The sequence below is a fragment of the Dermochelys coriacea genome, chromosome 1 (assembly GCF_009764565.3).
Source record: "Dermochelys coriacea isolate rDerCor1 chromosome 1, rDerCor1.pri.v4, whole genome shotgun sequence".
Classification (NCBI taxonomy): Eukaryota; Metazoa; Chordata; order Testudines; family Dermochelyidae; genus Dermochelys; species Dermochelys coriacea.
This window is the reverse complement of record NC_050068.2, coordinates 101,131,664-101,147,533: the sequence shown is the minus strand read 5'-3', so window position 1 is coordinate 101,147,533 and position 15,870 is coordinate 101,131,664. Positions and strand designations below refer to the sequence as shown.

Below are 15,870 nucleotides of genomic sequence, written 5' to 3'. Positions count from 1 at the left end.
GCTTCCTCTTCTAATCTTGCCTCTGGAACTGTCGCCTTATCCAAAGGATTCTAACGTCATCTACTTAAGGGTATTCTTGCCTCTTTGTATACTGTTGTAACCTCGACCTTCAATGAGTAGCCTTCTGGAGTAATGTGGGGAACCTCTCGTTTTCCCCAGTTTCAGCCCCAGTTCACCAAGATACTTAAGCCTGTGAACAGATATTTTAAACAATGAATGGTCACATTCATGTCAATGGGACTACTCATTTGTGTAAAGTTAGGCACCTTTTTAAGTACCTTGCTGAATTGGAGCCTTAGTCTCTCTCACAGGTAACTTACTCTTTTGCCATTCTTTAGTTTGTAGTTATGGACAGCCAATTAACTGTGTTTTGTCTTTTCAAAACAATCATCAAGCTCTGATCCCTACTCTGAAGTAGCTATGACTGTTTTTAACCTCACATTCTTACTCACACATTGCTGACCGCTGCCTGGCCAAAATAAACATCACCACACACATCAGCCTCACATCTCATCAAAATTTACACTTGGTGAGATGATGCTAGAAGGACTGTAATCTTCTTTGTTCTTGCCAAGGGAAACAACACCCATAATCAGTTCTTTAGCTACTAGTGGTGTTACTGTTGGTATCTAGGTGTATTCAGAGAGGTAAACTTCTTTTACATTCCTGCAGTATCATGCCAGACTAGCTGAGGCTAGTTATTCACTCCTTATTTCACTGTTCTGAGCACATTTCTTTATACGTTAATTAACAGATTCCATTATTACTAACGTCACTACTTTACCTGGTATGAAAATTACAGTACTAGGTTAGTAGTTTCCTATGTCTTTCTTATGAAACCTGTTAAAGTTAATAGAATGCTAGAACAAAAGCACTGGTCATAAGTGACCCTATTCTGTTCTTAGTGAAGAAAATGAAGTTAGTAGAAAATAGGTCAAAGGAATGAAGAGTCAAACCCCTGAGGTATTTTCTAACTTGTTAAATGCAAGGTCAAAATACTTTCCTTATAGTACCGTCCTAACAAAAGAGCTGTGCTCTGAAAATGTCTGGCTGTCTCTGTCCTCACCACTCTAGCTGTTTAAAAATGTTACTTGGCCACAGTAGGCATGGAAAAGGGGCAGTGGATTGGCCGTGCCATGTCATGACACATTCTTTCATGTTGCCTTGTTGGTGTTTGTGTATATGGGGAGGAGAAGATGGGAAGAATCCTCTTCTCCAGGCCAAAAGGTGCCAGCACATTGACTTTCCCACAGTCTTGGGCTGCAGTAGCCGTCCCCAACCACGAAGGAGTTTAGCTGCTGGATATACATGGTTACCCTAGCCCTGAGTCCAATGCCCCTATGCTGGATTAGTTCTGCTTTGTTCAGGGTTTTCCACAGTTGATCAGCTTAAAAGATGAAGCATTTGCCCCAGAGGCTTTGAAAACCACGCAGAAATGTAAAATGCTGAGTTATTTGTAGAGCTATAAGAATGAAGTCTTTTATTGTACATCAGCAAGTTACTTAAGCACATTGCATAATGGGACTACTCAAGTGCTTAAAGTTAGGCACCTGCTGCTGCACCTTGCTGAACCAGGACCTTAGTAAATATTGAGCATTTCTAGACTATTGGCACAACAGGGAATAACATAATTTAAACCATTTTGCAGTTAAATTCTGCACAATGTTCTTGTCACATATAGCTCTATCTTGATATACTATACTTGCCCTGAACACAAACGCAACCTCAGTATATATAAGCGTCTCAGTGATGTTGTCTTGGCTGAAAGACCCAAGGTACCAGACAGAATTCGGCTTTCTTACTGTCCAAAAATGATTTTGACATTGTCAGGGAAGGCAGCTATATTCCCCCAGGAATAGGATTGAAGACCATTTACTGTAATTTGAAGAATAGATACAATATGAAAGTGACCTAGGTTTAAATGAAACATTTGAAAATTAGTGTCTTGTATTGTAATGACTGAGCAAGCAGTACACTTAATAATATTCCCTAACACAGGGAATCTCTTGACTCTGGGAATTGGGATTTCCTAATGCAAAGCATAATGTAAAATTAATTAGTTCTTAGTGGCATGAATACTGAATATGCTTGTGCCAATGAATTAATTTTCACTGCTAAGAATATTCATAAAATGTACCATGATAATCCTATAGCAGAATGTCTTCTGTGCAGATATACCACAATCTCAAAGTACTAATATTGTGCATTAAAATATTCTAGTGTGAATGAATTTACATACCTTGTTTATGTTTAAATCTTTGCTGATCATGTATGTAAACATGGTGACATGAACATATATATGCCTGTATAGACATCTGTGCCCAGAACTAGATTTGCAGGGTATTTTTGCAAAGATGGAGGCCAATTGGTTCAAACTACAGTTGTTTCCTTGCCTAAAGACAATTGTGCAGGAAGCTTCAGTTTCACCTTGACAAATTATAGATTATTTTTTTAATAATGCATGCAGTGCATGAAAGCAAGAAAAATAAAGTAATTAAAGCCTCTCTTCACCCCAAGTAGTCATCAAAATGCCTCTGGGAATTAGATTAAAAGAGGAGGACTTTTAGAAGAATCATAAGGAGTAATATGCTAAAGGGCAGACTAAAACTTATGTTAGGAGCATCTCTTCTTTGGATCACACTCAGGAACAAGTTTTGATGATAAACATACAAAACTTCTCAAATAGTTTGGAGTCTTGTGAGAAGATAAGCAAAGTCAAACACACAAGAACCAAGCTTAGCCTATAAAAGAGTAAATGATATAATCCATCATCTCTCTCACAATAGGCTGATTTTACATAGCAATTTAACTGGCAACTGTTATTTATTTATATCCCTTTTGACACAGACTGCAGTCCGAAATGCATATGAATTTTATTAACCATTGCTAATTTTCTATTTGTTTTTGAGATTTTATGCTTTTAGATAGCTAGCTCATCAGATCATTACAAACAAACAAATCAGACATTTCAATTCCATAAAATGTATTAATGGATGTTTGGCTGTAATAGATATGTCAGAGATTACAAAGATTGACCTGTTCTGTGGATAAAATATATTATTGAAACTGAAAGGATGGGTGTTAAGGCACTGGACTGAGACTTGGGAGATCTAGGTTCAGTTCCCAGCCCTGTCACAGATTTCCTGTGTGTTCTTGGGCAAGTCAGTTAGTGTCTCTGGCTGGAATTTCCCAAAAAAGCCTATGAGAGTTGGGTGCCCAACTTCTATTGAATTCCAATGGGAGATGGTTTTCTAACTCCCTTGGTCTCCTTAGAAAAATCTCAGGTTTTGTGCCTCAGTTCCCTATATGCAAAATGGGGATAATAATACTTCCTTCTCTCCCCCTTCCCCCCCCCATATTGTGGGTCAGGGAATGTTTCTTACTATTAATATTATTTATGATTTTTATTGCCATATGTGTTTGAACAGCATCTTGCACAATGGAGTTCTTATCTCGGTTGGGGCCTCTAGATAGTACTATGTGACTGCTGTTGTTACTACTGCTGCTAATGGAAGGGAACTTCAGTTTCCAGGTGCATTAGCCTGACCTTTCCCATGAGCACTGAATTCACTAAAATAAATTGTTTTAAATAAAATAATTTTACAGGATTTAAAATATTGACTCTTCATTGCAAAATAACCTGCATTAATAATGAATGTTAAATTCAGTAAATATACAAGTTAAGCATATGAAAACTGAGTACATCTAATAGTTTGATATTGTATTTTTCACAGAAATGTAACCTGGAATAATTTAGCTATCCCAGATACCCACTGTTCCAGAGAGCTAGAAGAAGGTTACCAGTGTCCAGCAGGATTTAAGTGCATGGACCTTGAAGATCTGGGACTAAGCAGGCAAGAGCTGGGCTACAGTGGATTTAATGAGATAGGTCTGTCTTACTGGTAAAATCCATTTCAGTATCCATTTAAAAATGTTTCTAAAATAAGTAGAACAGATACAAAATAGTTCATGTCTGTGCAGTGAAGATACTAAGTGAAAACAGTATTCTCCTATATGACTACTGCACAAACAATGATATTGATTTTCTTTTAAGTGGTCAAGTCATAATCTATTTGTATAGAGTCTGGCACCCCAAGGTTTAACTAATTTTATAACAATGTCTTTTTTATGGAGGGGCAACCATTCATTATTACAATATGTAAATACAATGATTAATGTGGGGGTTTTATTATTTGTGATAAATTTTAGATTATTTAATGGTTTCATAATCTGTTTATCTTTCAGACTAAACTTTTGGTGCAGTATTTTTCTGTAGTGTCGTTATAGATGGTGCCCAAATACAGCAGCGATGGACATATTAAAATAATTTACATTTGCATAATTTAAGGAGCACTACTAGCTCATGCAGTAGAAGTTAGGCTGGATTAAATTGCAGTCCCAACTCAGATGGTTCACCAGTTATGGAAAAGCTAGTATGACATTTCTTAGATTCCCCAGATTTAGGCATTGCAGTTTCAAAGACCATCTCTGACCAAACATCTTACATATTATATGGCACAGATAGAGACTCCTATAGCTAAGGTTACCCAACTCTATGGCTAAAGTTACCCATTATAAGAACCTGTCTTCAGTTGTGTATAATTTTGCCAATTTTTAACCATTTGGGCTGAAATGTTTGGAAAATATCTATATACTGGTAACCAGGAGTTGTTTAAACTCTGGGTCCCCTTGACTTTCATAGTGATGGTACTAAAATCAGAAATAATCATAAATAAAATAATAAATAAAATTCCTGAGTCATTAGTAGAAGGCCCTATGTTATGTAACATTTTTATCAATGACTGGGAAGACCATAGAAAATAACCACTGATATAGTTTGCAGAGTATCCAAAGATTGGGAAAGTGCCAAATAATGAAGACAGGTCACTGATACAGAATGATCTGGATGGCTTGGTAAAGTTGGGCTCAAGCTAACAAAATGCATTTTAATTTGGTCAAATGCAAAGTTATGCATCTAGGAAAAATAATCTAGGCCATACTTACAGGATGGGGACGGTATACTGGGAAGCTGTGACTTTGCAAGAGACTTGGGATACCAGTGGATAACTAGCTCAGCTTGAACTCCCATCTGAAGCGAGACAGATTCAGACTGAAAATAAGATGCACATTTTTAACAGTGAGGGTAATTCGTCATTAGAATAATTTACAAGGGTTGAGGTGGATTTTTCATAACTGCCAATTTTTAAATCAAGATTGGATGTTTTTCTAAAAGATATACTCTTGTTCAAATAGGAATTAATTCAGGAAAGTCATATGTTGTACAGGAGGTTAGATAAAATAATGTCCTTTTCTGGGTTTATAACTTCTGACTCTGGGAAGGTTCAAAAAGGCTCCTCTAAGAACACAGGTTGGATTAGAGGACTAGTGTCACCTGTGGCTGTGTTCATTAGATTTCTCCCCCCAGTTCCCTCCAACTTTATACCCTTACCCTATTATATAGTCCAGATTCTGCACACTTATTCACATTCTGTAGTACCTTACTTCATGAGAAATCCCACTTATTTAAATGGGGGTATGCATGGTGTGAAATACTACTTAATGTGTAAAATCTCTCACTGTGTCTGAGGAAGGTCAAATGAAGGATGCTCTCATATAGAACAATTCCTTTCACCTTACTGTACCCCAAACAGGCTTAAGAGGAAGCACTTGTAAGAGTATATGCATTGCAAACCCCTCAGCAGTACTTGCAGCATAAAATACTGCAACTGCTACCTTCATCCCCAACTCCAAGAGAGGAGTCAAAAACATTTGTTCCTGTGGCACCCTCCTATCACAAGTGCCTCCTCTCTGGCTGATATGTGTCTGCATTCACTCACTCTTTGAATGAGGATGGCACCCACCTCTCACAGGCACCCCCTTTCTGGTCGGTTGTGAGGCTGCTTTTCTTTCAGTTCTTACAATGGGGTGGCACCTGCCTTTCATGACCCCTCCCCAGCCAGTGGTTGTTTGACACGTCTTTAGTGACTCAGCCCTCTGGCCAAGTCACACACACTATTCCTCCTTCCAGAGTATACAGTCTCTAGTTCTTTCTCATGGCCCAGGTACGGGGCCATAGCACCAAGGCCTTCTCCCTGGAGGCACTGTGTTCTTTAACAACCTAACAGGGGCCTATCTTGGTACCCTCAGTTGATGTCGTTTGGCAGTCCTCCCTGAGCTCAGTCTTCAGCCAGACCAGGAGGGCGCATTACAGTACCCTTGCCCGGTCTGGCTATGTTCTGGGCTCAGTCCCCTGGGCTCAGCCTGCCCACATTGATCTGTCCATGGTCCTGCTGCTGTTCCAGCCACACAGACACCCAGTTCCCCCTCTTTGAGCTCTAGGCAGCAACTGACTGCTCTGCCTCTGCTGTTTCCGTTTATATGAGTCTTCAGGCCCCTGATTGGCCAGTCCAACGGCCCTTCTGATTGATTGTTTCTCTGCAGCCACTCTAGGTTGCATGAAGGACTTCCCTTTCCTCTTTTCTGGGGTGGGTTGAAGCAGGCCCATGAGGCCTCCAGCAGGGGCCTCTGGAACCTAGTCCACCCTGTCACAATCCCCATATTTCCAGATAAATAAGACTAGTATAATTTGTTTCAAACTCAACTACATCTTATTAATATACCAATTAGGGATCCTGGGTAATCCTCATTATGGCAAACCAAGAAACCCTTTCAGCTCCTAATAGCTAATTGGCCAAAGCAGGAAAGTATGGGAGGTAATATAACGCTGTGAATTCCCTAAGGTTGATTATATTGGGTTATGTGCTGAAAAAATTTACTGAAACATAAGATATTGTGCAGTTTATTATAATCTGTCAATAAATGTGAAGAAAAAAAAGTAAGAGCACTGCATTGCAAGAGCTATTCCTGTAATTGATAAAACTTTAAAAATAGCCTAGTTTTTATTTGAGACTTTTAAAAAATACACTTGAATTATAAAATGCAAATTCCAACCATCTCTAAGGCCCTGATTCTGATTCTTATGCATTTGAGTAGTCCCACTTAATTTAATAAAAGTGTTCACTTCCATAAAATAACTCAGGTGCATTAGTATTTGTTACAGAGCAGATTGATACAGTGTCAATTAAGGGCTTCAGTAATCTTCCCTGAAACCTTACAAATCTCTTTTAGGCAAATGCCTTAGTAAATAAATATGTGTTGCAGCATGACCTGAAAGTCAGCAAATTTTAGGCTATATCAGAATGTAGCTGAGAATGAGTTCAAGATTTTAGGAGCCTTCATAAAAAATACCCTGTCAGGACTGCTATAATAGAGACATCCAAGAATCTCCAAGGAGCTCAACTGTTGGCATAAGGCAGGAGAGAAAGAGAATCTCTAAGACAACGAGGACCTGAACTGTGTAAGTCGGAATCAACATCCAAAAATGAACTGGAAACCAGGCAGATTCTGTAGCACAGATATAATATGCTGAAAGAGATAGATAATAAGACAGAAAATACCATAACGCCAATACATATATTAATGATACAACCACACTTTGAATACTGCAGGAAATCTTGGTTGCCCCAATTAAAAAAGGATATATTAGAATTGGAAAAAGTAACAAGAAGGACAACAACAGTTATTAGAGTATGAAACAGCTTCCATCTGAGGAGAGATTAAAAACACTGGGTCTGTACAGCTTGGAAAAGAGATGACTAAGGGGGAGATATGATAGACATCCATAACATCATCAGTGGTGTGGAGAAAGTGAATAATAGGGAAGTGTTATTTACCCCTTCATATAATAAAGGAACCAGATGTCATTCTGGTTAATAGGCAACAGGTTTAAAACAAATGGAAGGAAGTATTTCTTCACACAAAACACAGTGAATCTGTGAAACTCATTGCCAGGGGATGTTGTGAAGCCAAAAATATAGCTGGGTTAAAAAAAGAATTAGATAAGTTCATGGAGATAAGTCCAACAATGGCTTCTAGCCAAGATGGTCAGGGACCCACCCCATGCTCTGGATGTTCCTAAGCCTGTGTCAGAAGCTGGGAGTAGATGACAGGGGATGGATCACTCAGCATTTGCCCTGTTCTGTTCATTCAGTTTGAGGCATCTGACATCGGCCACTGTCAAAAGACAAGATACTGGACTAGACGAACCATTGGTCTGACCCAGGATGGCCATTTTTATATTCTTATGTTCAAATTTGTCTCTGTACAATAGCCATCTTATAGAAAGATGTCTAAGAGAATCTGAGGATATCAGGTAATGTTCAGAACTATTTTGGTACAATCTTAATAAGCTTCCCCTCATCAGGAATGTTGGAAATAGGGCAATAACTGGCAATAACTTAGCAATATTTTATAACGCTCCAATTGATGATGCACCTTATATGTCTACAGGTAACTAAATTATTTGGTAAACTTTTTTTGTGTAACAATATTATTTTATTTTATAAAAGCAATGATGTTTTACCTGAAGGTATTATTATAGAGCTTGTCCTATTCATTCCTGAAATGTGTCATTATAACAAACATATGAGCATAGCAATCTAGCAGCTACCATATAATTAGTGCTACTTCATTTACGGTAAATCGGTACAAGTTATGTGCATTTGATTTTGATAATTTCAATTACAAATTTTTAAAAAAGAAAAGAAAAGCGAGATATCTAGGAAGTTTGCCACAGATTAAGGATCACATTCTGTGCTGTCATAAGTGGATGCAACACTACTGAAGTTAATAGAGATTTGCCAGCTTGCACCAGGAATGAATTTGGTGCAGAAAGGGCATATTGTGAGACGCATATGCACAACACATAGTTGTGCATGGTAGAAGGTTCTTTACTTTTGGGCCTTATCCTGCTTCCATTGAAGTACATAGATTTGACATGAATGGGAGCAAGACTGGATCTGTATATAAACTAAGATTTGGTATTTACCAAGGAATTTTATTCTAAAAAGCATGTAACTCTATTTTCCGTTTTGTTCGGTTTTTAAATGAAGTACAATACATACCGATCCTAGAACTCTTCTCTGCTGTTTTCTGATGTGCTCTTGTATTCTGGTCAGCATTGTCCTCTGCACCATCTTGAAGGGCTTGAGAAATACATTTGTCTTGCCTGGGCCAAGAAGAAGCCTTACTGTGCAAGTGCTGTCCAAGTACAGTACAGAGTTTAAACTTTCTTTCTAAAAAAGAAAAAAAGCTTTTTGGAGAAGGAACCATCTTAGTGTGTGTTTGTACAGTGTCTAACAGAATGGGGTCCCAGTCCATGGGCTCCAAGGCACCACTGCAATACAAATAATAATAATAATAATATCCTGTATTGCTGATAACATAATTGGGAAGATAATGTGAACCAAGTGTATGGTGTTATCTTTCTAAATCTCTAGGCCCCTCAAGTGTGTCTGCTTCAAAGCTTTCCCAGTTTGGAAACATAATGAAATTGACAAAACTGGTCAGTTTCACTGCTACTGTTGGAGAAATCTGTGGAAAAGAGTGAAACTGTCAAGAGTCAGGTCAGGGGAAGGTATGAGCCATGAAGCAGAGCCATAGGAATAGGAATAGGCTAGCAAAGACCCCCAGATCCATAATTGTCTTAGCAGCCAGGAGATTCTGGAGTGGGAGGGAATAGCAGCAGCAACAGCAGAGAGAATAAATAGCCCTCACTCTTTGTTGGCAAGCAGCTTCAGATTTAACAACTTCCGTGAACAGCAGGGTCAAGGACAAATGCTTAGTAGAAATCCAGGCATCATCCCCTTTCCTGCAGTTGGGCAGAGAGATTAACTTCCTAAATGGGTGTTGCTCCTGAACAGAGTGCCCATTCATCTTAGATGAGTCCTTTATCTATTAATGTGTCTGGTAATTTTTTCAAACACTGTCCATGAAGGGGTCAGTGGGAGTGAGTGAAAGGATGTGAATGAAAGGGTGGGTTCATGAATGTGGATAGTACAGCTCCTCACTATGCCTCAATATTAAAATTGATCCCTTCTGTTTCTCACTCTAAGCTTGTTTTGGTTTGGGTTCCTATATTAGAAAGGTTGATATTTCCTATATTAAATCATCCTTCAGAAATGACCTCACTGAAAGTGTCAGGAACATTCAGATGTGGACTATGTCACTTATTTCTTATTTTTACTCCTCAGTTCATTCTTTGGTCTTATTAGCTAAGTAGGGTGTAACAAATATTATGATAGTTTCATGAACTGTACAAACACAGTGGACTAAATGTTCAGAAAAATGTCCTGGTACATGGGTAAACCCCAGTTATTACCTGTCTAATTAAGTATGTGATTGCATATGCATGTACTTTAACATTTTCAACATTCATCACTAAAGAACACAAAGACTACTGTGAAACTAAATGGGAGCACAGAAATAAATGGGCAGGTTGGAGGTTATAACCATTGAACTATATTTTCCACATAATTACTTGTCTGAACGTGCATCTAAATTTAGTCTATGTAGTTTTATATGTAAGTAATCATGATTCATTTATACACATCACTGCACAGTTAACAAGAAGCTTTTTTTAGTGGGTGTTTTGTTGCAGTATTGGGTTTATTTTGTAATTTGCTTTCCTCCAAAGCTACTGGCGACTGCTGGAGGCACACTACAGCATTAGATAGAGCACCGATTATCTGATGCTATGTGGACTTTTTCCACAGCACATGCCCTTTTTACATTCAGATATTAATAACATCTGGCTAATAATCATCACATATGCTGTGTGGACACATTCCTGTAATTAATCTACAGATATGCATTTGCCACATTTAATTTCACCACTAATTTCACCAATAAAAAGTACAGCTACAAATACACTCAAAAGGAAAAGAAAAGAGAAACAGAATACAAAAAGACACACAGAGGCAACCACAGTCAGCACCCATGAAAACAAATTGGTCTGGTTATCCTTTGAATATCTTTCTGCTGCAGCAACTTTCATCTTTCACAATACCCACTCTTTCCCTTTAAGCCTTCAAATCCCTCCTCTATCCAGATCAAGCAAGCTGAATGTTAGCAGTCAAAGTTTGACATGACGGAGTGAGATATATTCTTATGGACACACATACTCATCAACCTAAAAAACTGACAAATATCCTATGGTATTTGTGTAGGGTTTTTTCCCCATGAAAGATCTTCTCTATAAAGTGAAAAGCAAGTGACCTAAATCTACTCAGTATCATCATGGAGTTCTGCAAATGCTGTTCTCCAAGGCTAGTAGCCCATTAAATAATAATTAAATTTGACACCAACTTTTAAAAAATCAATATGTACCAACAATTATTTCCTCTTCGGAGTATAGGCCAAACTTTGCTATCGCAGTGGTAAATGGTTGGCAAATGGAGAGTTTTCAATGGCAACCAGTGTATCTTCAAAGCCTAGTACAAACATTGACTAATAAACCTTGTAACCCACTCTTTGCCCAGTAATGAGCCAGTGAGATCATTACACTATTATCATTCCCATTTTACACATTGGGAAATGAAGATACAGAAAGCTCACCCTACTTCTAGTGAGGAGGGAGTAGATCTCAGATCTCTATAGTTCCAATTCTTACTTGTTGTCTGGACCAATGTTTGTCACCAATACATGAAAAACAATTCTTGGCCATAACACTGGTTAGGAGATATTTTTATCTGCAATTTGGGAAACAATTCAATTTCTTACTGCGGAAGAATGTCAGAAGTGAGGCATTTAAAGTGAGCATAAATCAGAACTTGGTAAACAAAACATTGCTCTGGCTAAGCAAAGCTAAGACACAAAAAATGTCAGAGACTATGGCAAAGCAAGAAACAGTACCCAAATCTCCCATGTCACAGTCTGGTACCTGAACCTCAAGTCCTTCCTTCGTTTGCAAAAGTGGATGCAATAGTACTGTCTCCATTTTTTCCAGGGTGGAGGAACTCTCAGTCCCCGGTGCAGCCCCAGAGTTAGAGGTAGGAATCCAGGGACCGGGTTCATTATATCCAAAGGTTCATTATTATGAAGGTTGTTGTAGTGAGGGTGTACTGTATCATAATGGTCTCTTCTGATCCTAAAATTTATGAATCCGGGTCTGGAGATAATTATTTATCTAACAGCTTTTGTCTTAATGATAACCTGTTGTGCATGTGATTCATGAGTGTACACGATGGTGGGAGTGCAAGAGGACTTTTTTTTTCTGATCAGAAAATCCTGAGACATTGAGGCTTTAATGTGCACCAGAGATAAGAGAAAGGAAGTGATTCAGCTATAACACTGTCATAGGATTAATATCTCCTGCTCCGAAAGTAAATATATCAGCTTCACCTAAACATTTATCTTCCTTAAATTGCTTGTCTTTATCTCTGCATTATCCTGTGACAGTTTTCTATTCCATTGACATTATCTCTTAATTATACTTAATTTGTTGTGTCCCTTTATTTTACAAAAACAGACCTAAAACATAGCTGCCACTTACAGGCTTTGATGGCAGTTTTTTGGCAAAATATTCTTCTTCACTGTCCGTAATTCCGTAATTCCAGCTATTCCTTCCTCACTACTGACTTTCCAGAAGTTTCAGACTGCCTATGTACAAGCTTTGCTTTGAAAAGGCAAAATTTTGACCTTCTCCTAAGAGAGATTTTTTCCTTTGCGGTATGCTGTTTTGGCAGCTGGCATAATTTTAGCCCTGTCATGGAATTCTTTGAGGGGATCAAAATCTGTTCCATCTCCTTTTTTACATTAAGTTATGTGTCCCTGATGAGATTCTATTCAATTTCTTTATATAAGCAGGACAGTATTTTCAAAAGGGTAATAACAAATTGTGTCCTTGCATATCTCTTACTGAAATCTACCTCATGCATCAAAGGGAAGGATTTGGAGTTTTATGGCAGCAGTCTTTGCTTGAACAATTGGTGTGGATGCGTTCTTACCAGCCAGGATCTCTAAGATCTAGATAGTGCTTCATTATACTGATTCTCAAAGAGTTGCAAGCAGTAGTTTAGATGATACTCACTGCATTCCTTCTTCCTCTACTACGCTAGTGAGGCAAACTTCAGTGTCCCATTCATCTCTTTTCCCAGGTGTGTCTCCAGGCTTTTTTTCTACACTGTCCCTTAGAAATAGAATGCTTTCCAGATTCTAGCCAGCCAAGTTACCACCTCCTCATCTTTCCAGTGCATTCCGAAAACTCCACAAAGCCCACCGAAAGTAAAATACATTATTAATTTATTAACCAAATAATTACAAAAAATTCCAAGCAAACTCTTTCTCCTTAGACTTCCCCACTGCGGGACCCATCTTCTCTGTCTTTTAGATTGTAAGCTCTTCAGACAAGATTGTCTTTAGTTTGGTGTCTTCAGCAAAATGCTTGGTACTATAGGGGTTTATTAACAACACTGATAATAATTTCTCAGCTGGCAGATTTCCAGTCGCTTGCACAAAGATTTATATAAAATTCCCAAAACCCAGAGATGAAGCAAGACGGGGTCACTGGATTTTCAAGTTGGAGCACATAGGAAGGACTGCTATATATGAGCAGCAACAGTAATAAAAAATGATGGAAAAGTATGTAGCTTCTGCAGTGACAAACTTTATAGTCTCACCTTTCTTGGATTTTTGAAATTGCTCTTATGTGACAAATATTCTTGGATGTCTTTCTTTCAGTGTGTGATAAAACACAGTACAATAAACTAAAACATTCAAAATAAAATACATTAATGATTTTTCCCTTTTCAGACATTTCCATATTCAAAGTTTATAATATTTTCCATTCCTATTACTCTCCTTTTTACATTAGAAACATTACCAGCAAGAGTTTCAGAATTAGCCAAACAGTTATTTTTCCAGATAGGCTGCCAGATCTGTTGCGAGGGACTTGAGGAGGTAGTCTCTTATGTGTTCTTCATGCTTCGTATTATTATAGAAGGACTGAAAATTCCTCCTAGATAGAAGGGCTGTGTGGGCCGTACACTGAAATATGGCAGTGTGACAAAAATCTTAATTTTTCCTTTCATTTTGGTTCCCTGAATTACATGAGCAGCTTTTGAGCCAAATTATTCTCCTCAGCTACACCTTGTACATTACATCCTTGCAAGATGATGAGATTGCACAGGGGTAACTCAAAGAAGAATTTGGCCCCTTGAATTTTTGGAAGGACTAAACTGATCAAAAAAGGAGACTCTGTGAGGGAGTATCTTTCTTTGTGACTTGCTGGTTCCAACCCCTGGAAGCATTTTTTATTATTATTTCTGTTACATTTATAATTTTGTATGTGTGAGAAATATTATGGTTTACAGTCTTCTAGAATGTCTGTTAGACTGCATTTCTAAAGTACCTTGGCATTGAACAAATTAGAGACAACAGTGGTTTAAATGTAGTATGTAAGGCTCTATTTCTGCAATTAAAAACCAGTGGGGCTCCATGAGGGACATCGGACTGCCTGCACAGATCCAAATGCAGGATCAGGGCCTAAATGTTGACCATAATTATGGTCTTCTTGTCCCAAAAGAGAACTGTTACTAATTTTGTGCTGGATGAGTAATACAAAGTACATTTAAACCACAGGGGCAAGATTTTCAAAAATAGGAAGCTAAAGCTAAGCACCTAATATAGGGACCTAAATAAGTGTCCTGACTTTAAAAATGCAGGGCACTCAGAGCTCCCATTAAAGTCAATTGGTGCTGCTTTGACAATCAGGCTATTTATTTAGTTGCCTAAATATGGAATTAGAAGCCTAATTTAGGCTCCTGTTTTTGAAAATATTGGGCTACATAAGTGATACTCAGACCTCAGTGGTTCAGGAGCCAAATTAGTGATCAGCATTATCCAAAAGAGCCACAGTAATGTGAATTCATTGTTTCATTTACTATAGTGCTATATAGTCATATTTAAGCAGCATGACAGAGGAAATATTTTTAGTTTATTTATATTATTCTCACAGCAAAATGACTAACCAAATATTATTATTTTATCATCTACAATTGGTTAAGAGCTTAGATTGGTTAATAATTAAATCACACAGTGTTTTAATATCAAGTGCTGCAAAGAAGTGCAGGAGACACATTAAAGAGCCACTTTTGACTTGCGAACCTCAGTCAGAGTACCACTGTGCTATATGCATACAATTCAGCAGAAATATGGAGAGTGGAATTCATTTAGTTATGCCAGCAAATAGCATAAGGAAAGTTTTTCAAGTTTTTGAAAACTTAGAAAAACTCAAGCAACTCCTTCCCCACAGAATTTTAATTTATTGCTGTGTTAAACCCAAAGTAATTGAATCCTGCATTAAACTAGGCAATCATGTGAAACTAATGTGAATAGATTAATACAGATGTCTTGTACTGTCAGTCAAAGAAAACTTTACTGCTGGTAAGAACATTCAGTGGAACATAAATTCCCCTGGTATTCTAGGATATTAGGTATTAGTTTCACCAGCTCAATGATTGGATCTCAAATGAAATAAACAACTTCCCAGAAAGCTTAATTTTTTGTCCATTCTTGATTTCACTTATAATTGCAGCTTTTTATTGGTTACTGAACTAGTCTATAATCTATATGGTTTTATATCACCCTCATCACCTTGGTATCTGAGCACCTTCTACTAGTGCATTAAGTGACAAGACTAACATCTGATATATGGTTCTTTCTCTCTTTCATCCTTTTCTCGGGATGGCAGGGGAGGAGAATTGTGTATGCAGTAGAGTATTTTGGTTTGTTTTTGTTTTGAGGTTTTTTTTAATATACACTATGTTGTATGTTTGTTAGGGAAGGCAAGGCTGAAGAAATGCTCCGTGCACTTGGAGTAAAAGGTCACAAAGTATGTGATAGTCTGTAGTTCCTGGGGGAGTTCACTCCACAATCTTGGACTGGCCTCTGAGAAAGCTGTATCTTCTGCACAGACCGGTTTTACCTTTATTGTATAAAGTTTCATTGTGCCTGAAGAGCAGAGTTGTTGAC

At 37.9% G+C, this 15,870-nt stretch overlaps 1 protein-coding gene across 2 annotated transcripts in view; it reads left to right on the top strand.

Moving 5' to 3' along the window:
* Window positions 1-15,870, top strand: part of NALCN (sodium leak channel, non-selective) — a 389,689-nt gene that overhangs the window by 95,457 nt on the left and 278,362 nt on the right. For both annotated transcript variants that reach the window (XM_038386658.2, XM_038386660.2), the window contains exon 7: window positions 3,735-3,889. In XM_038386658.2, the coding sequence (XP_038242586.1) occupies window positions 3,735-3,889 (155 nt within the window). The remainder of the gene's footprint in view (window positions 1-3,734; window positions 3,890-15,870) is intronic.